At 39.0% G+C, this 25,355-nt stretch overlaps 2 protein-coding genes and 2 long non-coding RNA genes across 7 annotated transcripts; 2 read left to right on the forward strand and 2 right to left on the reverse strand.

The window, feature by feature from the left end:
- The first annotated feature begins 499 nt into the window (after positions 1-499).
- LOC117234917 lies at positions 500-18,483 on the forward strand. Of its 2 annotated transcripts, none has more exons than XR_004493589.1 (3): positions 500-679; positions 16,395-16,555; positions 18,355-18,483. It is a non-coding gene; the product is annotated as an uncharacterized LOC117234917 (long non-coding RNA). The 2 variants fall into 2 exon arrangements; XR_004493590.1 differs by lacking the exon at positions 500-679 and adding an exon at positions 8,076-8,842.
- LOC117234913 (ATP-binding cassette sub-family D member) lies at positions 1,824-5,024 on the reverse strand. 2 transcript variants are annotated; one of them, XM_033496500.1, is made up of 8 exons: positions 4,327-5,024; positions 3,994-4,232; positions 3,500-3,877; positions 3,333-3,427; positions 3,070-3,253; positions 2,881-2,978; positions 2,209-2,799; positions 1,824-2,019 (listed from the first exon to the last, which is right to left on the reverse strand). In XM_033496500.1, exons 1-8 carry the CDS (start codon positions 4,884-4,886, stop codon positions 1,972-1,974), a joined length of 2,193 nt encoding a protein of 730 aa, XP_033352391.1. In that variant the 5' UTR covers positions 4,887-5,024; the 3' UTR covers positions 1,824-1,971. The 2 variants fall into 2 exon arrangements, with proteins under 2 accessions (XP_033352391.1, XP_033352390.1); XM_033496499.1 differs by having other exon boundaries at positions 2,122-2,799.
- Positions 13,239-25,326, reverse strand: LOC117234912 (osmotic avoidance abnormal protein 3-like). 2 transcript variants are annotated; one of them, XM_033496497.1, is made up of 7 exons: positions 25,171-25,326; positions 22,671-22,742; positions 18,260-19,038; positions 17,078-17,773; positions 16,179-16,678; positions 15,300-15,798; positions 13,239-13,513 (listed from the first exon to the last, which is right to left on the reverse strand). In XM_033496497.1, the coding sequence occupies exons 2-6, from the start codon at positions 22,740-22,742 to the stop codon at positions 15,374-15,376; spliced, it is 2,472 nt and encodes an 823-aa protein (XP_033352388.1). In that variant the 5' UTR covers positions 25,171-25,326; the 3' UTR covers positions 13,239-13,513; positions 15,300-15,373. The 2 variants fall into 2 exon arrangements, with proteins under 2 accessions (XP_033352388.1, XP_033352389.1); XM_033496498.1 differs by lacking the exon at positions 13,239-13,513 and having other exon boundaries at positions 15,470-15,668.
- On the forward strand, positions 18,931-22,560 carry LOC117234918. Its single transcript, XR_004493591.1, has 2 exons — positions 18,931-19,064; positions 19,185-22,560. It is a non-coding gene; the product is annotated as an uncharacterized LOC117234918 (long non-coding RNA).
- Positions 25,327-25,355: the final 29 nt, after the last annotated feature.

Raw genomic sequence — 25,355 nt, forward strand, 5'->3', positions numbered from 1 at the left:
CGTGTTTCCGCCGCGGAAAACGTTGTTATAGGTCCGCTTTCGTTGCGAAATCGTACACGACACGCTGCAATTACATAACCTTGTAAAATTATGAAAGAGAAATCTATAATATTAGTAATATCGTTAGCTGGCAGATTATCGTTAGCGTGCAAGAGACTGTGATATCCAGATAAAACGAAATACCTGTTACAATGCTTACGGTGTATTGAAATAAGGTCGGATTAAAAAATTCTATAATGGAAAAATACCGTTTATAAAAGTACGGTAAGGAACATCTTTTAAACGTACAAAGTAGCCGACTATATTATTTCTCATTCTCATTCTCATGATCTGTCGTAAAGCGTGCGATCGACGCGCGATCTGCCACCAATTTTGTAGCGGCGTTAGACGTAAAGATAGATACAAATGCGACAAATATTTATTTAATCGTAAAATACGATTGAATTTTTTGAATATCAGGGTACAACATTTGTACTATAAGGCATCGATGTATTAGTAAGTCGTTCCGCATCCCAGGAAGATGAGGCGATGAGGAAGAAGAGACGCGACTAATTGCGCCGCGCCGGTATTCCGGAATTGCTTTAAAGCATTAGCTGGAACGTCGCAGAGAGGTATACAACCCCCCAAGATGGCTGCTCCCGGGCGTATCGACGTTTGGCGTTTGCAGGGTTTCCCAGAGGTAAGCTCATCGGAAATTGTGGGTCTTCCCTCCCCTGGCATCGCCCCCGCCGCCTTTGCTGGCCCTTCAAAACAAAGAAACACACGTAATTAAATTTTTGTCCGGCACAAATTAATGTACGCGACACGGCACGCTACTGCACGCCATGGCCTGGCAGCTACACCATCGCCAAAGGAACTTTAATCCGCGATCCGCCTTCTAATCGACATCCAACCTATCCCATTCTCGCCACTTTCCTTCCATCTCTTCCCTCCTTTTCTCCTATCTTTGCAAGATTCGCTCTCACCCTTCCTTCCTTGCTTACTCACTTTCCTCACTTTTATTTTAACCGTTTCTCCAGCCATCGAACATTTTCACCTAATTAGATTTATATCTTTGGACTCCTCTTGTTTACTTTTAAGAAACGTTAAGACACTTGTGATAGGAGCAAAGATCGAGTTCAACAAAGATTCATCGTCATTGGCTTTGATAATTTCGCGTTCATCGAGTTATTTTCCACGGATCGATGAACACGGCAATTTCTCTACCGATCCAAGCTGATATTCGCGTGAGATTGTCGGCTGATTGTCAATCATCGATAAAAGTAAAAAAATCTTTTTTTCTTCTGTTTTTGTACTTTGTTCCTTTCCCATTCCGATCGTTCTATCTTGTTTATCGCATCTTGGAAATACCTACCACGTAGTGACACATGGACAACAAATATCTTTTTATTTTACGACAGTTTCTATTTTTATTAACTGTAGATAATCCTCTTATGGTTGGGAAAAGGAAAGGATTTCGTCGTTAGGAATACTTTTTTAGTAAGTAGAAAATTATTCGTGATTTACGATTCGGTCCTCTCGTTAACATTTCGATGGCTACATTGCAAATCAGAATTACGTTTATCGCCTTTAACCTTCTTCGGATATGTTTGCAAAGTTCGAAGAATATCGAACGATAAGTAAAAGACGATAGTTTTACCATTATACGATATAAACAGGTAAAAATCACTTCGTAGCAACGAGTACGTTTCATAAAATCAACGCGTTGATCGGGTTGACGAAAGTGCCATTTTTATTTCGTTACATTATCCTTAATTTAGATAAGCGATAGAAAAGAAGCGTTAGGATACAGATGCTCAAACAACGTCGAACAATGTTCCTACTTCGTGACATTAAATAGCGATATTTATTCATACAAAAATAGATTGATTGTTTAGAAACTATTTGTTTAGAAATTAGTATCTATTTACAGCCGCACGAGTTTCTACATGAATTCGCTAGAATAATACAAAATGATTCGTCTCGTTCTTTTCAGCTAATTCCAATTTTCGCATCCTCCTTATGAATGTCACGGAGTTCCTGTAAACAGAAACAAAATATCGAAATACATTTGGTACATGCTCGTTGCAACATGGTCGTTCGTTTCGTATTAAAATGGGGAAAAAAAACACGCGAACGTACGTGTAACATTCGATAGTGGCCTCCTTTCACTTCGTGTTGCTCGGTTTGTTCGTAAGTTGCTTGAGTCGTTAGACGCGTTGCACTTTCCGCCTCTAACGGGCCGAAAGTCCAACCACCTTCTCCGTCGAAGCGTAACAGTAGTTTATGATATTTCGCGAGGGAAGCCACGCGATGCGTGATAGTTAACAACGTTATGCCTTTCCTTTTGGCAGTTTCGTAAATCACTGCTTCAGCCTCGAGGCTCACGGCACTGGTACACTCGTCTAACAGCGCATACTGAGGCGCATGGTAAAACAAACGCGTCATCGCGAGTCTTTGTTTTTCACCACCAGACAACGTAGAGTCCCAGTCACCAAAAGAATCCAGTCCATTCGGCTCTCTCTCTGCCAGACTTCGTAGATCCACTTCTTCCAACAATTTCAGCAGTTCTTCGTCGCAACAGTCTTCCGTTTGTGATTCCGAGGGATATATGATTTGATCGCGCAAGCAACCGACGGTCATGTAAGGTTTTTGGGGAATATAAAATAAGGCGGGTCTTTCTCGTTTAGCAGAGTAATTTTCTGCCGGTCTTATCAAAGTGCCTCCATACACTGGCCATAAGCCAGAAATTATGCGGAACAGGGAACTCTTTCCGCAGCCATTGGGCCCAGTAATTAATATATGGTCCCCTGGTCTTATCTACAAAAGTAAAAGCGTACGATAATTTTCCTTTTTTTTTTCCGATAGTTTGTGATAGTTTAAAAATATAACGAAGCTTACACAAATAGTCAATCTAGGTACAATAATTTCACAGTTTGGTGTAACTATTGGCACGTCGATCAAGCTTATACTGCCGTCTGTACTTTCACGTACGATTCCTATAACAAATGTACTTTGCGTCTTATCATATCCGATCAAGTATACTTCAAGAATACTGCTAACCTGTATGGTATGCTCGTAGAAGATTACCTTTTATCACTGGTGCTCCGTCTTTCAATTCGATTATATTATCTAAAGCAAAATTGGTTGTATTATTTGTTGTTCTCGATGAACTACCAACGATATTTCTTCTATATTTACATAGCGCAGCATCTTTAAATACATCCAACATTTCGCTGACCCGTGCTGCGTATCCAGCTAGCGCCACCAATTCCTATAATACATGAAATTCGTTATAAACGTCTTACTTTGCGAACTAGCTAATACGCTCTCTCCGTTATTCTAAATCTTACTTTGTAAGACAACATCAGTCTCTCGACGGCATCTGCCCCAGAACTCAAAAGATTTTTAGAAGTTGTCAAGTATCTGGTTCTTTCGCTCACTCCGCCTATTTACAAGCAAACAAATACGTTAGTATTTCGCATACTATAAACTAACTTTATATTTAGCACGTACGTACCATCGCCGTCATCTTTTAAAGCAACGTTTCCTGATGTCGCTGTGGTATAAAGAAGGGGCATGGCAATAACTAAAAGTCCAGTGCCAGACCATACGTATTTCATGAGCAGTTGTTCCAACATCACGTACCAAAATTTTAGGGCTAACACTCTCCTTAAGTGCGAAACAAGAGATTTATAAGCGGTAATCAAGTATCGGTGCTCTGTACAGTGACCTCCGTAGAATGCTATCTCTTCTGCATGAGCACTGATGCGAGCATGTGCCTCTCTTAATATTCCACGTTTTGATGCTTCTTCGGCCACTAACTGGCCAAATTTAGGAGAAGCTAGACGTAGAATCTGTCCGGTTAGACCAATTACCACGCACGATAACAATGGCCCTGTAAAACAATACAAAGGAAATTTACTATGCTTATTAATACGTCGCTTAATTTGCCTTTCAAATGATTAGACTCTGGTTATTCGTACACTCTCTATAACTTGCTAATCGTATTACCGTGTATCCTTCTTGCTCCCATTTTTGAAGAGAAAGAAATAAGCGCGATGCACACCAATGCACAATCTAACAACGGCTTGGTTAAACTGGAATACAAATGTGCCACAGAACTAGCCAATTCGGACAAATCATCCGTCAGTCTTTGTTCAGCACCTCCGAGTCTAGTGTCCAGTGCAGCCACTCTATAGTAGGTCTGTTGACTCAGATACATTTTGTAAGCATGCTCTACCAGGCGTCCTCTTTAAAAACAGAAAACAGAACTTGACACTTGTTTGTGAACCGTTAAAGCCATTTGTAGCAAACTACAAATCAATACATTGTTCGTGTAAATACCTAAAACTAAGAGCCAATCGTCCCTCTAGATATCGAATAGCCGAGTTAACGAACGTCGCGGGGAAAGCTATAGCGAACCATCTCGCGAGCATCAAAGAAAACCCTTGAACGTCTCGAAGCACGATTCTCTTCACGATTTGACCTTCTAAAGTGGCTACATAGATCGACAAAAACGTCCTAGCTAGTAACGTCAGAGTGGCACAAGTGAGTAATCCGGCTTCGCGCGTCTTCCATCCAGGAACCATGATCTTCAGCAACGCGATCAGCTGTTTAATGAATTTTCGGTCCAAACCCACGTTTGCTTTCCCTGCCTTGCTGTACAACTTGCTATTATTAGCATTATTAATGTCATTCTTATCCCTGCTCGGCACTTGGACGCTATTCCGAGTTTGCTTTTTCCCCTTTTGGTACTGCTTTATAGCAAAAGTCACCAACGGATAACCGATCTTGATGAAATAGAGAGTGGTCGCTACCCCGACTATACCACGAATCAGCTGCTCTTGCCTAATACCGTATTTGGTAGACGTCTTGTCGATTAATTTCGAAAACACCGACGACATCCTGCCGGAGGCACGCTCTCATGGGAGCGTATCGCGGCGTAGAAAACTCGTTTCGAACGTCGTTTTAATCGAAACGACTCGTTTCGATGCTGAATGGTTCGTCAACGACGATCGTCACTCATTGTGGTACTATTAGTGGCAACCACTTCCGCTTCGTTCGTTTCTCTTCACAGCTATTCACAAGTGTGAACGTTAAATATACACGGTAAGAGCGATTCGCGCGATAAACGTGTGTATTCTGCTACGTGCGCATAAAAGAGAAAAAGAAACACACACACACACGCATACGCACACTCTCTCTTTCCGGCTCGCGATTGCTCGATCCACGTAGACCGGCTACCAGCTGGCGACTGTTCGTCACGTCTCTCGCACGCAGTTTGCCGTTCCGTTCTCTTTTGGACCCTCTCCGCGGCGGCAACTAGAACCCGTGACTGGTAGATCGCCTGTGCTTGTGTCTATCGCTGGACTTGGATCCGAGCTCGTCGACTGCGACCGTGCGTCACTCATTTTTTCGAGCCGCCGATCTCAGATACCAAAATGCGCTCTCCTGGTACGCTAGTTCCGCCACGCTCGTTCCGGACCAACTCTAACGTAGATCCCTTTGTGCGCAGCGCTTAGGCGAGCAGACCGTACCGTACGATAAAGTACGATAATATTATCTATATTATGTTGTTGACATTGCCATTATTGCTTGACGGATATCTGTGATATCGATAATCGCGTGCGAGCCTCTCGGCCGCTAGAATAACCGAGACCATTTTTTATGAAATTTTTAATTTCATTTCCTAGGGACGTAATTAGTGTTCAACATTTCAGACAGCAAAGGGCCTATCTTCATGAGTTTATTTATCGCAAGAGTAAGAACATAACATAACCATAAATTTCAAGGCAAATTTTAAAAAACAATGCACGCTATTGTTATTTTCTCTTACATATTAATTTATGGAAGTGATCAACGTGGCTTGTGAGCTACTATAAGCATGCACTATAAACGTATCGTTCTGCAATTCGAATGGAATATGAAATTCCGATTAAGGAACATTCTGTTCTCTCCGTAAATTATTTACAAACTATTATTGATCTTTCCCGACTATATTTTAATTTAATGTAATCTCGAGTCGATCTATAAATTTTCTCAAAATGTTGACATTTTTTATATAACGAATTCTATGAAAGATTTAGCGAATTCGAAGATTTTTGTCGAGAAACTTGTAGTTGACTCGTTGTCGAGAAATTTGTTGTGACAGCCGTGTTTCATCTCGTACAGTGCTAATGAAGTTTCAAAATCTTTTATATAACGCATATATAATATGGACGTACAAATTTTGTACGTATTCAAATACTTTCGTAAGCAAATGTATGTAATGTAAATTGTGCAATATGGGGGTACTGACTAAGGAAAATACGATAAATTTTATCCAAAATTTTGAGTACAATTACAAACGTTTCTTACGTAACGGTTATTCCAGAGAAACATTAGTGAGTTGGAAAGAAAATAGTTTTTGCTAGAATGATTACGCTCGTATTAATTTAAATGCGTATAATTTGTATTTTTACTTCATAATTTTATTGTCAAATATTTCCAACGAATAAGAATTTGTATATCGATATTGTTCGATATTTTAGTTTGAGATTACAAAACTTCTTTTTAGTTTGTCGATATCGCATATAGGAAATTTTATTATGTCGTCAATTAATTAATGGCAAGTATGAATCATTGACCGTATTGCGACTTGCTTGAAACTTGAACACGCGGTACATTTGTGGATCAAAGTGCCGCTACTTAACTGTATTTGTCTTCCTCTCTTTCCCTCTAAAGATAACGTTGATGTGTGCGTATATACATATACATTAAACACACGTCTCCCATATGTATATAAATACTTATATTCTTTGTCTTCTTTCCCCGTAATCTTTTTCTGGCCTCTCCGCTTCTTTCACCCGTCTCCCCTATTAGTTATGCTATGAATCGTTGGTTGGAACTCGTATAGTTAAGAGCGAAATATCAGTACCAGTTACGCCGCTAATTCTTTGGACCTTTCGGTTAGCTGTTAGCTTCTGACTAATTCTTATTTTAGGCACAAGCGTTGTATGCGGCGCGACGTCTCGTAATGGCTGCTTTAAAGAACGAAGTATATAATAACAGATATTTAGATACAACAGATAAATGAGTAGCGAGAGGGGGAGGGGGGGGGGCATGGAGTAAGATCGTTGCCACTTGTAACTGTAACAAGTCGCGATAATTGACCGTTGGTCATGTTTGAAATAGAACATAGATCTATACTTCTTGGCGTTTCTGTTTTTCTTATGATCATATAGTATACAGGCTATGGTGCACATAAACGGACGTAGCGTACAATGACCTCGGCGGCATTCTCCGTGTCGACTTTGTCGACTTTGTCTCCTTAAAACTTCGTGATCGTACGACGCTTGGAATTCGTGGTCGAACGATCAAGCGACTTTGATGTATATCTTTGAAAATATTTTTCTCAATCGGCAATAACATCGATGTTGTCGATAATGTTAACAGATATTTTAAATACAAATGACTCTATAGAGACATATATTATAGCTTGTAGATGTTCAATATCGACGAGGAAAAATTGTTACACGAGAGTTCGATATACGTAATCTGAGAGTTCGTATTTATTTGCATTAGCGAATAGTACACGATATTATTGCGAATGAAAGAGAAAAACGTTTTAGAGGTCATCTGATACCCTGAGATCGCTGTGTTCAGAAATATCTTTCTATATATATACAGGCATTATTTGGACATTACGATTAGATAAAGCGTGGATATTTTTATATAATTGTACAGTGTTGTTGGGAAGTATAATTTAGAAAAAAAAGGCGAAAATTATTATTTAGAGGTGTTGGGAATTAGACATGTATGCATACTTTGAATCATTTATTGTAAGAATACGAGAATTAATTTAATTAGTATGTTTTATTTAAGAAAACAAGCGAATCCTGCAACTGTATTTTTATCATGATTCGATAGACGTCTATCAACTAGTCGTTTAACCTCTGCGGAAGTTAATTACGACGTTAGCCTAACACAACAGTCTATAGCTATATCTACAGATTTCCGGTTTGCCATTCTCTTCGTTTTTGATATATGCTGCTATAAGAAAGAGTCTAATGGAAAAATACCTTACAATTCATACGAATCCATAATTGATTTTATTTATCCAATATAATGTGGTTAATTTAATGTGGTTAAAAGGTTACATCGCGAACTATAATTGCGAATTATAATTAATTATCCTCGTAAATTTTCAATCGATCGTTTTAGTTTATCCTATGATTATTACTTTACATTCTTTGTTGATTATGATTATTCGTTACCGATGCTAAATAATTACGTAATTGTAATCATTTGTCACTTTTCTCGCTAAGAATTTGTCATGTTCGTGCGAATATACTCGTTCCGAAGCTGAATATTTACGTGCGTAGTGAATCATGTGTCGTAGAAAGTCCATTCCGAGCGAAGGAAAAACTTGTTTAATGCAGCTGCAACGATCACAATGTCAATTTCAAATCGTGCTTCTCGTGGAAGAGGCTCGCGTAGCAACGGTTTCGCGTGAATTACGGCGAGTAACAAGATCGGTGCTCTACTTTGCTCTGATTCGCGTTGCACGATGCCGATATTCCCTGCTCCGGGAAATGTTGTTTTCCGCGATTATAGAGGAAAGGGGAGAGACGTCGAACGAAAGGCGATGAAACACAGGCCAGTTGAACTCGAGACCGATGCAGGATGCGTGACATAATCGCGACGATATACGAGAATTCACGATGGGACCGATTTTTCTCTACGTTTATCTATGCCAAGTTAATATTTTTAACCTTTAAACGACGACATAACCTCGAAATAACATCACGTGTGGAAAGTAACTGTGTACTAGGGATACATAAGATGGTAACACGAGAAACGTCTGTTTTCTTCGGTTAAGGTAAATATACTATCGCTTTTCGCCAGAGCGAGTTTATTAACCAGTTAACGAATGTATCCGTGACAAATGCCTATATAGCCTTGACAATTTGCTTATTTTAGCCATTTATATTTACGAGCTTCTACCGTGGTATATAGCTAGGTAAAGATATAGCTATTTCGTAAAAGACGTATCACATCCACTTTCATTGCTTATTTCTTTTCGAATTGTTTTATCTACGTATAATAGATTTGACCAGATATGCACGTACATTTATTTAGCAAAAATCGTTTGTGAAACCGCAGATAAAAACGTCGATCTCGTCGATTTGTTAAATTTATCGAGTCTCATCTTAAATATGTTAAACCACTGCTTAAACAACTATTAGATTTCATCTTAAATGCATTTAATTGTCTAATATTTAAACGACAATACGATAATTTTGTAACAAAAATGCCAGAAAACATTTTCATTTTACTCAAGTACTGCTGTCGTTGAAACGTCGATCTTAAGAAATTTGGGAATTAAATATTTACAAAGAGAAATAGGAAAGTATATGATAAAACGTAGTGTTTTTTATCACGATATATGTACATGTATGTAGCGCAATTAATGGGATAAGGGAACGTTGTAGTTGCGTATTTTGCAATCTCACGACGGTAACAAATCAAGTACGCTTATTAGAGTGATTTAGTTCATTATACGTTTTGCAATTCGTCGAAACAGAATTGAACGGTGGAAAGTACGACGCCGACTCTATTAAGGGTAATGGGTTTCCAAGTTTGACAGAAATTGGAAATTTCGTCTAATTTGGTAAATCGCGAATGTGAGTGTTTCGAATTTTTTAGGGGTTTTAAAGTTGCTTCCTATTTTCAAAGATAAATACCTATATTTAAAATTTCGTAACATTAATTATTAGTAGCGAATATGACAACAAACGATAAACAATGGACAACAGGAAATAAATGAAAATTTAAAGGGAAAATTTAAAGGGAAAAGGAAAAATCCTACGTTAAATACGCTCGCTGCTCGCCTCTATCTTACCTTCTCGAGTCTATATGGAACTTTCGATTACTATCGTAATCTACTAATCGCCGATGTAATCAGTGGTTTTGAAAAATAATACAAATCGAAAGAATCGGTTCGAATGGCTGATCTACGGACGACGAGTGTCGCGAAACGTTGATCGAAAGGATAAGAAACGACAAAGGATTTTAAGAGAGGCGACCATGTTTCGATATCCGGAGACAGGACGAGAGGGAAAGCGGACTGCTTTTTGAAGCGGCATTTACCAGCCTCGCGGCCGCTATTTTGCGTTTCGTGCAAAACAGAGAAAGTAAAAGTGAGCCATCGCCGTTGTACACATGTGTACGGTAAGCTGGCTTTTTCCATCATTGGCTTTCGTTCTCTCCGAATGTTCGAACGGGTGAGCTCATTCGCTTTCGTTCTCTCCGAATGTTCGAACGGGCGACCACACTTTTTTCCAATCTTTACGACCGTTTCACTCGATTACGAGTAATTTCGGATCGATTTCGTTAGCCAATAAATAATGCGGTTGTTCCGAGTCTCGCAGCATGTTTTATCGGTTCTACGACACCGAGTATCGCGGGAAACGATCGTAGGAAGGATTTGCGTGTTTGTTTTGCGCGTTACGGATTCCTAGTAGAGCGCGAGGTAAAATATTATACAAAGGATATAACGAGCACCGAACGTTAATGACATCCCAAGAAACCTAATCGTACGTAGAGTACGCTCGCGAAAGTATTCGAACGCTCTTAGAAACTTGTTGCATATATACGCGTTATACGAAATATTTTGAAATCCCATTAGCGCACTAACGAGGCATCCGTTGCGTATCCAGGCGTATCGCGATGATAGCGACAAAGTTTGAAACGTGCCTGGCAAAGCATATAAAAATTGGAGAAGTTATACAGATGGAAGATACGCAATATCGTAGAGCTAATTATCGTATATCTAACAGCTACTATTCACGCTGTGAAACGGTTTAAAGTTAATTTATATTTGATCTTGACTCGATGATAATCGAACGTACGAATGTTTCTTCGTTTCTTGAGTTATCTAGAGGGAATGGGGGAAAAAGTTGCGTTCGACGTTGAAGAAAGCTGGAGAAATTGTATTCTTTTTTCGGATCGTTAGTTTTACAGTATTCAAGGTCACTTTTATCTTCTTCAACGAAAATACTTACGTGTCGGTTTTATTACACGAAACGTACTACGACGTTTCGAACACGACCAACTAAATCGTCTTTCACTTGGAATAACGATGTTCGTTCGTTTAAAAAGGCGTATTTTGTACGAGGCACGTTAATGTTACCGCGATACAAGAGCGTGTTGCGAAATTATAGATTATCGTCGTTACGTTGACTCGAGAACGGCAATTAATTTCCGATTAACGTTGACAAACGTATTTTGAAAGAAAATTAACTGGAAATGCTGGTTATTTACACGCATATAACGAGTAAACCGCGTTTGTTAGGTTTTTTTCAGAAAAAAATCGTCATAGGTATTTTTGAATGTTTTTATAATAGACTCTTTATAATTTCGCCTCTATTCCGTGTTTCCTCTTTCCGGAGATTGAATGGAAAGTAAAGGTTTTAGGAGAGAGTCACTGGTTGCTCGATCAGTTCGCGTGGCTGGCTGTGAAATTTCTCTAAAAGCTTCGAGGGGATACGATCTTTGACACCGTTCTCGTCTTTCGCTTCGGTTCGTTTTGATAACGGGGCTGCGTATCGCGAATTGGTATCGATTCTCACGTCTTTCCAATAATGCGCTTTCCAATAATGAAAATAAGAAAAAAATAAAAAAGTTATTCCGTTACGGTGTCCTGTAAGAAAGAGGCAATTAATTTCTAAAGCGAACGACGGAAACCATAATACACTTTCGTTTACAAACTTTTCCTTTTATTTCGCCTCTTTTTCTACTTACGACCGCGTAACGCTCGAACAAAGCTTCGCGTACAAAAATTTCATAGCATTGTCGTAGATGGATCGCAGACAGACTTTAGCAACTTTGATTCTTTCTCTGGCACTTTTTAGCGGCGCGCGCGTGTCAGGTGAAAACCGCCGCCTGGTACACCTGAAATCTCTCTTCTAAGGCGGATATTTCGCAACGATCTTTATCGAGGAACGATAAGTCAGTATCTAATCGGAAAAGCGTTGCTGCGAACGCTAGATAACCGCGACTGTACAGAGTTTTCCGTCATCGTGTAATTACAACGACTACCGTCGAAATTTCTCCTTTTTTACTTTGCGCGCGCAAAAGTTGCGTCGCTCCCACGGAGTAGAGATCGAAGCAGCGTCGTTTCTTTGTACGGAAACGTACGTATAGAAAGCTCGGACAACGATCTATAGTATGCACTACCGAAGCATAGTCCTACGATCCTTGTCCGAAATATATAGCACCGAAAGCTATGGATTTCGTATTTAAAACTGCAAACGTTTGTCACTGTGAATGTTAATTGTCTCTAAATTTATTAAAAGCACGGTTCGAAAGCCGATTTCATTTTAGTCGATTTTCGAGATTGGTTTCCGTTAGTTTACTCGAATCCGAATCGAATCACAGCTCCTTCGGGTTTCGACCGATTTCGGAATTTTCTCTCTTTCTTTCCTTTTTTTTTTTTTTTTTCATTTTCCTTTTCTCTATTATCGACCAGCGTCGAGATTTCCTCGAAAAGTGTGTCGAATCGCGCAACGATCCCTGGGCCCGGTGGATTTCACAGAAAGTACTAGTTGGTTCCAGCTCGATGGTCGTTTGCAATTAAAGTCGCAGTTCGACATAGATCGACATAGATTTTGTACGATTACGTTAGAGACAAGTTCGTTTCTGACGAGTTTTGTTAGCATTCGACGATTGCGTAACGTTCTCGACGATCTTTCGCGAGGAACGAGAGAAATTGAGATTATCGGTGATTTAAATTCTATTCGATCTATTTATAGCAACAAGTAGCGGCGTCGGCGTACAAAAGCGGAGAGATTAATCTTTCCAAACGAAAGCTAAAAGACAACGTAACGAAATCGAATATTGGATCGAATATTCTCTGCTTACATCTGCATACGTGTCTTGGATGGTAGATCGATAACGACGCCTTAATCCTATCGTACGTTGGTCGAAGATCGTATCGGAGATCGTAAAAAGATCGTTTAAAGATCGTGTAACTTATATTTTTGAAGCGACTAATTTTAGTAGAAATCGTAGATACCGGAAAAAGCAACCGGATAGGAAAAAAAAAAAATATCGGAAAACAGCGGCGACACGATGGATCGAAATAAACGCGCAACTCGAAGAAATTGCAGTATCTATCTTGTACGTATTACGTATAATGTATTTACATCGAGAAATCCGTCATTCTCCAAGAGACGATCGTTTCGATGGATTTTTTTTTTTTTTTTTTTTCTAACTTGACAAAATAATAACTTACTTTATTTACCTCTTTTTAATACTGCCGCAATTACGCAACTTTTACACGATATTTCGCTGCTTCGTCCTTAACGAGTTAAAAACCAGAGGAGTGGAAGGCAGAGGGTCCGTTCGTTAAATCGCTATCTTCCCACAACGAAAGGTAAAGTCGACGCGTGGCCTCCGTCATCCCCGACCAAATAGGTATGGAAACCGGTTGCACAAGGGCATTTCTTGCTATCGCTATTCGTAGGATACACGCTGCAAACGCTACTTCCTGTAACAAGCATTAAGAAAATTCGTTTCTGCCATCTTTGGAGAGATTAGACGTTCGTAGATAGAAATTCGTTAATTTGAATGTTTTGTACGAGACTGGTTTTGTCGATATATTCCACGGGCCAAGATGTTGCGTAACACTGTGTGTGTAACCTTTATGACGTTACTTTTAGAGCTCTAACGGGGACGAATGCCACGAGATCTAGATGAACTTGTCAAATAAATATATCTACGTGATCGTAAATCATTGCGAAATTAGAAGACAATGGCGAAAATAGGAAAGAAGGGAAAGCGAAAGAGCCACGAAGAATCTGCGAATTAATCTCTGTATTAATAGGCGAATATTAATATTTACGTAATTTCTGATCTCTCGTTGCGATCGAAATACTTTTTCTTTTATTAATCGCGAGTTTTTATTTTGATTTCTGTAAAACATATCTCGCAGATTGCTACGGAATACGAAGGGGACGGTTAAACAGTTTTTTTTTATTCGGTAACTCCTCGATCCGTCGATACTCGCGATTAACGACATTTTTACATAGCAGAACGTTCGCACATGTATTTAGAAATTTTAATATATTTTATATCGAAACGAAAGCACTCCGACTGTGTAACCTTGGCCCAGTGGTGACTCTCGTGTCGTCGTCCTCGTTGATTTGCAAAACAAATCTTATCGCTATATATCCTATATACGTTGTATAGCGACTGGTTCGTATTACGAAAAGCGAAACGATTCGTAGGATACGATAGTAATTTGTCAGCAAAATCCCGAGTCTAACGATATCGTTAGAATTCGAATTATTATCCACCACGTGTGAATCGTCTGCTTCGTTTCGTCTATTACGAACGTCTTCTCAAATTTCAGAATTTCTTGACACATGCGAACGTAATTTGTTACGACGCATGTATAAAAGGCGTGCCAGAAGACATTCCAAGCGACAAAGTTACAGCGGGACGGCTCTTATACAAATGTCACTCACCCAAGCCTGTTCGCAAAATGTTCAAATTAAAACCTATATAAGATCAGTGGACGGATCAAGGTCTCTTTCATCGTGAAAGAGAACGACAGTGACTCGTAATATTACGTACACCTTATCTCGTTTATTCTTACATCGTTTCTCGTGAGAACCACGTAATTTCGCGTATTTCGCGTAAAGGAAACTTTTACTTCTGTCGAATAATTGGATAACGGAATAGAGTTATGAGCGTTACGGTGTATAAATTTCAAACGCGTACATGTAAAACGGCAACGAAAATTTCAAAACTACGATACGAGACAGAGGCGATATTCGAATAATCGTTAAAGCGAATATAAACAAAACGAAGATAAAAATGCTAAAAAGTGCAAGGAAAGTTTAAGATTAAAATTATTTAGAAATAAAGCGTGGATGTCTGTTTTCCGTGTATCTACGTATCGAAACTAGAAAAATGTATAGGATACGACGTATAACGTGCGTAAATATCCGAGATAAAGAATTTTTTACTACGTACGATAAATTTCTAATTAGATTCTACCTCTTTCTTTGTGCTGATAATTTCAATTTAAAGTATATCGCATATCGGATATACGATAAACAGTACGTGCATAGTGGCGGCAAAATGTATTCATTACGGTATTTACGTTCTAATTAATTAAGTCGAAGCCTATCGAATCTCGTATCGCGTACGGTGGCATTATTACGATTATACGAATTCGACGCTAGAAATACGTATATACGTAGAATCTGATAAGAAAAATCGACTGATTCTAAAGCACCTACTCGTGTAACTACTATTAGTAGGAGTACCTCATCCGCGTCTCCCACCGATGTCGTCCCTGTCCGCAGTTGCCAACTGTCGCGGTGGCTTTGTACCTTCGATCTCAATACGTGGGGGAACGAGCGTGTTCGACCAGCGTCGAACGATCGTCATCCGCTTGGTCGCGAACGAATGCCGACGATAGTTTATCGGATATTCTGTCCGACGTGGCTTTATTTCCAAACTTGAAGGCAACGTTCGTACCTTGGAGATTGCGCTGCGAGGGCAACGCCTCCAAGATTCGAGGAGGATTCCGCTTTATCGCTTGATTAACGAGACAACTTTTGTTATTTATCGAATTTTCTTCCAACGTGCAACCTGGTCGGCTCGTTCGTCCGGTCGGTAGACGTTGCGTTGGCCTGTAACCATCCAAGTCGCCGATCACTGGCGCGCTACTTTGCAGATTTAAGGCGTTCAGTTGAAGACGATTGCCTCCAAAAGGAACGCTTTCCTCGGAACCAACTGATCTGCTGAGTCGGCTGCCCGGTTCTACAACGCGGTTATGATCGTTTATCTCGTCGTTTGTTATGTAGGATTTCTGTTTTCCGGATTTGCTAGTCGCGTACGCGTTTGCAAGAGGAAATAGATTTCTAGATTCGAAGCAACGAGCTTCTTAGGTCGATCCGTCGATGTATGCCCTTACGGATCGTTCGCGAGACTCTATCGTTCGCGTTGTCGTGGCGTGCGGCGTGTAGTAACGAGAAAAACAAGGAAAGCCGGCGTTCGCACCTAGGCGATCTTCAAAACGATAAAATACCGCGTATTTTCCGATTTTGCTCGACCGGTCGGGATCGTCACGCATCGACGGATTCAACGGTTTTACGTTGCAACGACCGATAAATTTTCATCGCTTTTACATCGCTGCTTACCAAAAGTTTTTGCTTCTCTCGCGTGAGCTAGGAGCTTGTCGATCCTATTTCGTCGGAAGTACGTGTCAACGATATCGAGTTTCTTCGCTTGTTCCTGTTCGCTGCTCTCCTCGTTCTCAGCTTCCACGTCCATCTCGTCCGCGTTATCCTCGTTATTGCTATTATTGTTAAGATCCGGTTTGGAAGGCATTACGTTGTACTGTATATTGTCTTTAGGCACCAACGACGCTGGAGGAAGGGAAATACGTGGCGTCGCGTCCGGTAATCTCCAACGACCCAGCTCGTCGCTCCAAGTGGCCGTGGATCTGACGGCAGCGACATCGCGAAACGGACATCCGGGTCGAAGATGAGGAACCATCGCGTCGCATATTTGCGAGGTAAGCAGTTCTCTGCGCAAAAGATCGCGTCGCTCCGCGTCCCAGCAAGCTTGGAGATCGGCTGCTTCCGCTTCGAGTTGCTTCGCTCGTTTCGCCATTCGTTTTAGCGCATCTTCCGTCGATCTACGTTGGGAATATAATTTTAGTCGAATAGAAAGATACATATAATATATGATCTCGAAACGTTTAAACGTACTCTTCGTAATAATACCAGGCAACCCGTTAAACTACGTTCTATCGTATGTTTTATTTTCAATTATACTATCAATACTTCGTGTAAATACTTGAGTTTCTCGAAACTTGGTAGAATCGGAAAATCTAGAATCTAGATTTCGTCGTACGAATTGTTAAAAGGATAGAATCCAATAGCGTAAATCGACCGAACGAAATTTATTCGTCTCTTCCCGCTAACGTTTCTCTCTAACTTCGACGAACAAAGAGGTATACGCCGTACGTTTCAATTGCACGAACCGTTTCGTGCGTACATATTCGACGCAGCTTTCGCACGTTCAAACTACTAACCGGAGTTGACCATACACCTGGAACACGCTTCCGTTTCCTTCCTGAGCGCTAGTCTCCAGAGCCGAAGCGAGAGCCTCCAGCCTCTTTCTTCTTTTTTCTCGTCGTCTCCTCAATTCGGCATTTCCTTGCTCCTCTCCTCCGATAGTTAGCTTCTCCAGTCTCTTCAATACCTCTTGCATGGCCGCCTCTCGCTTCTTTCTTCGCCTTTCCTCCCGTTCCACGTCCTGTTCGTCCATCGGCTGCTGAGAAACAGGCTTGGGCCTCGTATCGCCAATAGTACCAGCTTCGTAGCGAATCTTCATAGCCTGCAATTCCTCTCGAAGCTTCTGAGCAGACAGATTGGAGTGTTCGCACTCCTCCTTCAATCTTTTCACATGTTCGCTGTATTCTCGTTGCTCGATGCTCTCTTCGTCTTCGACTTCTGCCTTCGCGGCTATCTCTTTTACGAGCGACTGATCGTTCGACTCGATCAACTTCCTTAGACGTTGCAGTTCTAATTGATATTGCCTCAGTAAAGCATCTTTCGGATCCTCGTTGACGACAGGTTTGTTCTTGATACATCGAGCTCTGGCTGCGTATCGCAAGGTACTCAGTGTTTCTTCGGAGTCCACGTCGCTGCCACTTATACAAGCTATCATCAGAGTTCTTGCGTTTCCACCGAGGCTGTCTCTTAGTAGCCTGGTTAGCTTGCTGTCTCTGGATAGGGAATTTTCAAAGGAAACGTTTAGTGACTTTGTGATCGATCGCGTTCGTTACGCGATGTTTCGTATCGTCTCAAGTATAAGTAGAGTTTCTTCGAGCGTCGATTTAAACAACGATTAATCCCTTTAGTATATTAGCCGATACATCCGCGAAGCGTTGTAAGAAAGAATTTATTCAACGACTAAAATTTTTACACCAGCTTATCCAATGTTGCGATGTTATTCTCGGCATAACTAACAAAGGAACCAATCATCGGGTATGAATCGACGATTTTAACGAAACTTACGTCTGATGTAGTTTTTGAAAAACAATATGATTCTACTATGCCGCGTTGCGTCACCTGTGATACCAATCGTACCAATGATTACGATCGTTTGATATCGAAGTATTCCTTTTTGACCGTCAAGTGGCATACAAATTAGAAACTAATTGACTTTTCTACTGTATTCTAAAATTTCGTCTAACAGTCTACCAACATACCTATACGGCACGTGTCTGCCATGACCAGCAGCCAACGCACTGATCACGTTTCCCAGCGCCGAAAGGCTTAAATTGATGCTAGCTGCCTCTTTCAGTCTATCTCCGGTAGCACCAGTCCTCGCTTGCCTCTCGGACCCGGCAAGATCCACCAGGTGAAGCCTTCCTCTCTTTACCGGATTCTCAGTCTTACTGCTCTCTTCGTTAATGGCCAGCGTTTCCAAGGACAACGTCAACACAGCGTGACTCCTGGAACTAGCTGCGTTCATTTTCGTAGCTGCAGCGGCTCTTCTTCGATCACCTTGTTCGACCAGTCGTGCGCATTCCGCCGCATCCTTCACCGTCACCTCTCTCAAACCTCCAGCCACGTAAGTCCCGCGATTGGGATCCTCTTTCAAGGTCAACAGATCGCTCCCACCGTCTTGCAATAGATCCCTTAATCGTTCGTTGTAAATTTCCAGGTAACTGAGCAGGGCCAAGTATCTCATTTCCGCGCTGGCCGTCGACGTGGCCTCGAAGATGTGGTCTAAAGTACGTTCGATGAATCCACGCATTGTGTGCGATTTCCCGCAGCCTGTTTGTCCGTATGCAAACACGGTGCCATTGTAGCCGTCCAGTACAGCTTCCACGATGACCGAACCAACGTTTTCGTAGACAAATTCTGTAGTTGCTTCCGGACCGAAGGCGGCGTCGAATTGGTACACCTTGCCGTTTCCGGGGCCTGCGGCTGCTGGACACTCGAGGGTGCAGCATTTTGACGCAGAATCGATCGTTACCACGTTCTGCGCAGGTGAAAAAAATACGATAGGTGAATTTTCGAGTTTACCGATAGATGTGTAAAGCTCGATGAAATTTCGTTATTATTAATAATATAAGTTTAATAATATCTAATGATTAGTAATCGATTTAATAGCTTTGTTGCTTGTAGCTCTTTAATAGCTCTCAAAGTTGCTGTTTCCAGTATACCGCAAAGTATACCGTTTGCAGTATATAACGAGAGAACGCGAAGACGCAGAGGGAATAGAAAAAGAAAAAGGATAGAGACGCGAAAAGTAGCGAGGATCGGAGGAAGAACGGAAAAGAAATAAGAGGCTGGAACCAAGAAAGAAGAGCGCAATGGCGTGTAATATCACATCATATCATGTGTAATAATGTAAGATCGAAGTACAGATATAGAGCGATATACTGCAGCATGAATTAAGGTCGCTGTACATTTACGAAACACCGTGACTTGGAAAAATATGTTTTCTTAAGTTCGTAGTGTGCGTGCATGTAGGTTTCCGTTGTGCAAATATTTTTCTGTTTAGTCCATTCTTAAAAGCGAACTACGCGTATAAAGGAGGATAAATATTCACAAATGTTCCTGCCTTTATTAATAACAGGGTTTTTGTAAATTTCATCTGAGCGGAATATCGATCGAGCAAAAGACTTTGCCTTTCAAATTAAAACCTATAACTGCACTCCCGTAATTTACAAGCAACGCGTGCAAGAACGATTAAAGTTATATAATTTTTTTTATACAACTAATCGATCGACGTGATTTATCAATCAGGTTATATCGCGACACTTCTATACTCGTTATGCAAAAACTATCTGTGCAATGTGGCTATTATTTGCAACGTCGGTTTAGCGATAGTTCGTAGTTCGTACTCGTATCGATTGAATTTCGCGGAAATAACAATAAAACGCAATTGTCGCTTCTTCCTGTTTCAGTATTGTAACTAAATTATCGATTCGAGCTTCTTTTCCCATTTTTCGTCCGATACGTCGAGTAAATAAGTTTCGCAGATATAATTAAAAGCCAGCTGCCTGTTAATTTCAAATGTAGATTAGTTTAAAACCAAGTACTCTGATTAAAATTTCCGTAGTGACACGTGATTCAACAACGTTGGTCGAGAGTTAAACCTGATATAACAAAGTGAAACTAAATTACCTTAAAATTAAATTAAAATTGTAGAGCGGGATACGATCCAACAAAATATTAATTAACAATTAACACTTGACATGATAAATACTCTGAATGCATCGAACAGCAAAATATGAAATAACGAATATTTTTCCTGATAATTCCTGTATCTTAAATCATTTTACGTTTCTATATGCATTATCAAACTTAATCAAATTGAACGAATACAGCGCACGAATTCTTTCAACAAAGTTAACATTCTACACTTCTTAAGTAATGAAAAACAAACGTAAATACAATTAAAAGAAAAGAAAACTTTTATTCTATCTGTCACGTGTTGACTCGAAGTCCCTTTCCACTTTCATCGTACGTCCATCAACGTAGCTCGCAGCTATGTATCACGGGCCATCGTGTACAGTGAGTCGTCATTAAATTTACTATTCCATAAGATATTCAGAAGGTAACGTAGGCACGCTAAGCTGATCGGTGCATACACGATGCATAGATAGTGGTATCGAACCGCGTCGTTGCACACATCATTTTACATGCCTATATATATATATGTATATAGTTTACATACGTATTCACATGCTTATCGATGAAGCGGAATATATGCCAAATCGATGGAAAGCCACAGTCGTGCTACCAATTTTATATCCTCCTTGTTTTTCCCTCTTTTACGTTCATGTACGGCGACACACGTGGTTGACACACTGCCACAAGAGGCACACGTGCACGCTGCGTGTACGTGTAACTTTGCGTAGGTGCGATCGTATGATTCGCGACAAATACACGCACATATTGCGTACGATTTGTAACAACGGTATAATGATTTTCAGATTTTCAAAAGTTCCGCGCTAATTATTAAACGATATATTTATAGTTTCTCGTGTTTTGACCTGGTCTGGGTTTCGGTTCACACGAGGTTCACACGAATTGCAATGCATATTCATGAAACGTTTAACGCATAATTAAAAACTTGTCGATCGAAACCTGAAAAATTATGAATATCTCGATAAAATGGTTTTTTATTAAAGTATAGAAGTTACAAACGTAGTATACAAACTAATAGTTAACTGTCATATTTGTTATTTTTCTATATTCTTCCGTATAATTATAACTTTGGAATAGTATGTACTAGGTACTTGAAGTAAGCATGATGTGCGATTTATCTGTGAGGTTAGAAGATCTGCTTTTATTTAATCTATATCTTAAAAATTAAACAATTTTGAAATCGAGAATTTCTCAAATAGCGAAACTCTTCCGTTATATTACATAGCATTTGTGCAAAAGAAATTTACAGTTTTATTGATGTGAATAGTTGAATATCGTGTCATAATATTTTATAACAGATATATAAGTTACATTTCAAGTAATAAGCAACTGTAGGGATACTTTTCGACGATGGTGTAGGATTCCTTGATACGCAGAAAAACGAAATATACTCGTTGATACACGTTACGGTAAACTAATTATTTCGCCGTTCTTTCAATTTCTTTTATTGTTAAAAAATTACGTTTGGTTTGTATAGGATAAAGGGGATTTCTTTATTTCATTTCCGATGTAAATTGTCGAATTCATAACCTATATTATACGATCAATCTTTTGTTCTTCTTTACGGTGTGAAAGAAATTCAAGCTCTTTACGGTTTACTGCAGAATTATAATAGCTATAACAGTTATAAGCAAAATTTAAACACTGTGCGACGCTAAAGACAGACAGTTTCTATTTGTTAAAAAATTCTTACATTCAATGCCACGTCACGTTGCTAACAGCCACAAGACGTTAAAAATATTAAAAAGAACTATTCAGTTTGAATAAATAAAAAATGCAGTTCTCTTTTTACTAACGCGTTGTGCAATGTGGGACGAGAGCTTAAGGCTAAGCCGAGTTTTTAGCTTGTTGGGGGACATTCGAAAAGATCTAGAAAAATTCGTGGCTATTTATTAGCATCTCTGCCACGATATCCAACAGGTTTCAAAGTGACATATTTAAAAATTTGTTTAAAAAGACATCGACATTTAAACAAAATTATTTAAATACGCGATCGAAAAATCGTTGGAAGCTTACACGTCCCACATTGCATATAGAGGGTAAAAGATCTGAAACAAAAGAAAAAAAAAAAGAAAAAAGACATCAATCAGAATCTTCGTGGTGACTTTACTTACTTAATAAAACTGAAACCAGCCTTAATCGGACGAAATTCATTCGTCCAACGAACTCGAGTCAAAGATTCGAAGATTCAGAGAGGATGATCTCGTAAAAAATTTCCTAGCGGAAAAATTACAGTGTCCATGCATGTTGCTCGCGTGTTTTGATACGGTCGCTAGGCTACAACGCGTTCGATAGAACAATGACGAGTTATCCACATACTTTCCACGAATAAACAAAACAAGAAACAGAAGCGGAAGCGTGCATAGCGCACGTTGGTGGCGCGGGTGCATGTGACACGAACTCAGAAGCGTCGACGATCTCCTGGCTGTTCATTGTCCGCCTCTATGAACGTACCCTGCATCCCTGCTGGAGCTCCCGAGCGTTCATTGGGCGACATCTCACAGCCACCTTCACAGACTCGCTCATCTAAAAACGAAAGACACTGGATTAGGCAGAGAAAGAGATTTTGCCTTGAGGATTGTCGTTACGCGTAACAATTGTAGAAGAGTCGTTACACCTTGACTGTTAGATCGCTATTAGAAAATGATAGTATACTTGATATAGTAAAAGTTGGTGACCGACGGGCAATTAAGTATGCATTTTATTTTGTTGTAAAGCATAGTTCTGTGTATCTTTTGCACTATTTGAACGGTCGAATATATTAATAAATTATGTTTCCCGAATTAACTTATCGATAAATTAAATGAGAATATCAAAAGTCACGAAAAATGTCATTTTAATAAGTATATCGTGCAATTTTCGACGCCATTATTTCGCCGACATTACTTGATATTGTGTTTCTCAGGAACATATTGCTTTTTGCTCGTTAAGTATTTCATTCGTTTGCCGACGAAATGTGTGTGTGTGTGTGTGTGTTGTCCTTGAACTCAGTTACGCGTTGAATCACCCCGAATTATAGCGTGTCTAAGCCGTACAACCCACCTCTATGTATGCGACCAGCATTCATAAAATCGTATTTGAACGTAAAATGACCAAATGTGCCATTTAACAATGCATAATACGACAAGAACACCTGATAATAAAAATTTCGCAATTACGACCATAAACTACATTACAAAGTGAAATGTTGGGATCGATAGTTTGAAAAATATGGCAACTATAAGACCTAGTAGTAATGAATTGTATGAAAATTAAATTCTTAGAACAAATGAGTTATTATTGATTAACCAAAAAATTTCTCATTCCTATAGATCGAGTATAGAAACTAAAAAAATATTTTATTTTTGCATATAATAATATCTCTCCTTTGTTTAATAATATTTTTATTTACATGTACTACATTCTAAAAACATGAAATATAAAAACTAATAAACTAATTTTAACTTTCTTCAAGTTCAAGGAGTCGACTGAAACTGAATTGATTCTGAGAATTTAACTATGACCTTCAACTTTGAAGTATCAATCAGGCTGTCAAGATTCACGTTATTCCGTATGACAGATAAAACGAATAATAAATAAACCAGAAATAGAATGTTTCAAATATTCATAAATACCAGTTAATACAACTAACGTGATTATGCATAGAGTATACTGAATGAGTTACGGGTAGAATATTTTGCATGAATTAATTGATTTGTATAATTTTGAGCGTATATATAATTAACAAATTTTTATGTTATGAACTTTTAAAGGATACCTGTAAAATTTCATGTCAAGCACTATCAAATATCGATATCAATTGGATGGAAATATCGATCGGATTAAACATGCAAGAAATACAAATAGGTCAAGTGCAGAAGGTTAATGGATGTGTGGTAAGTGGCATAAATCATACGCAGGTGTCGCTCATGTACTCGAGTAAAAAAAGATTATATTAGATTGGGGTAAATACGAAAGCGACATAAGTTAAGCCCGCGTACAATTCATTCGGTGTATTTTACATTTACATTTGCACTTGCTATGTAGATGAATTCTGATTACGAAGGGTAGATAAAGAGACGGCCCCCTAACCGAATGAACTCTACGAATTGACCTAGTAGTAAGGAAAGTTTAAATCGACTAGACTAGATCGATTTGTATCGGTTTGTCGAATATTCTCTATTTTATACAAAATATGTTTTTCTTTGTCACATTTAGTTAAATATACAACTGTATTTGATACAATATTGTCTACGTACATATATATATATATATATATATATACACACACGTGTTTTCAATTTTGAATACATTTTGGACTTTTTTAGTCTAGTTTATCGTTTTCCCTCAGTTTACGAAACATTGTATACAGTTGCTTTAAGATAATTATGTTAATCGATCTTAATATTAATTAACAAATAATCGTGTGAATTTAGCTTTTTTCAAAGCAATTTGTATGGTAAATAAAAAAAAAAGCATTTAATTATATAATATATGAAAACTGAATTGTTTGTTTTTATTAAACAACAAGAGAAATGAGGATATAAATATGATATTAACATTGCATTTAATTGTCACTTTATATTTCATCAGATTATAAAATTGTAAACCGACCAAATATCCCATTATACGAAAACTATTCGAAAGTGATTACCGAATCTTTCAACAAAAATATATACATTCTTTTAATTGGACGAACGATTCTAAAGCTTTTGTTGTAGACGTAATTATAACTACTTATGTTTTAAAACGATATGCTATTGTTTTTAGTACAAAACAATATATGTAGTTCGGTAACCTTAAAATTATAGCAAAGCAAGTTATTTGAAATTAGTATGTGTGATTGAAAACAAGGATCATGAAAAATGTAAAAAAGACCGAAGAAATAAATTTGCAAACGATTATAAACAGTTTATAACAACTTCGTCGATAGTTTAACAGAAAGTATTAATCAAATTAAATCAAAATTACTCACTTCAATAAGCGTATTTTCCTCTTCGACATATGAATTATCCTATAATTGTGAAGATATATGTCCTCATGTGCCCCGTAGAAATAACTTGATATGTACTTACAGCGTACTGCATGACAAGCACACCTGAACTGACAAGCAGCTCTAATGTTGTGAATTGCTAGTACCTTGGTTGTCGACTTGCGCTC

Source organism: Bombus vosnesenskii, unplaced genomic scaffold, assembly GCF_011952255.1.
Source record: "Bombus vosnesenskii isolate JDL3184/JDL3185 unplaced genomic scaffold, Bvos_JDL3184-5_v1.1 scf7180000013311, whole genome shotgun sequence".
Classification (NCBI taxonomy): domain Eukaryota; kingdom Metazoa; phylum Arthropoda; class Insecta; order Hymenoptera; family Apidae; genus Bombus; species Bombus vosnesenskii.

Excerpts from the sequence above, each read along its gene's own strand:
- LOC117234913 (XM_033496499.1), bottom strand. The coding sequence starts at position 4,886 with ATGTCGTCGGTGTTTTCGAAATTAATCGACAAGACGTCTACCAAATAC. Across the intron at positions 4,233-4,326 it reads CGATTGGCTCTTAGTTTTAG|AGGACGCCTGGTAGAGCATG; the intron begins GTATTTACACGA and ends CTGTTTTTAAAG. Across the intron at positions 3,254-3,332 it reads GACTGATGTTGTCTTACAAA|GAATTGGTGGCGCTAGCTGG; the intron begins GTAAGATTTAGA and ends CATGTATTATAG.
- LOC117234912 (XM_033496497.1), bottom strand. The coding sequence starts at position 22,742 with ATGAGCGAGTCTGTGAAGGTGGCTGTGAGATGTCGCCCAATGAACGCT. Across the intron at positions 16,679-17,077 it reads CAGGTGTATGGTCAACTCCG|ATCGACGGAAGATGCGCTAA; the intron begins GTTAGTAGTTTG and ends TTCCCAACGTAG. Across the intron at positions 15,799-16,178 it reads GAGAGAAGCAAAAACTTTTG|AACCGGGCAGCCGACTCAGC; the intron begins GTAAGCAGCGAT and ends ACCGCGTTGTAG.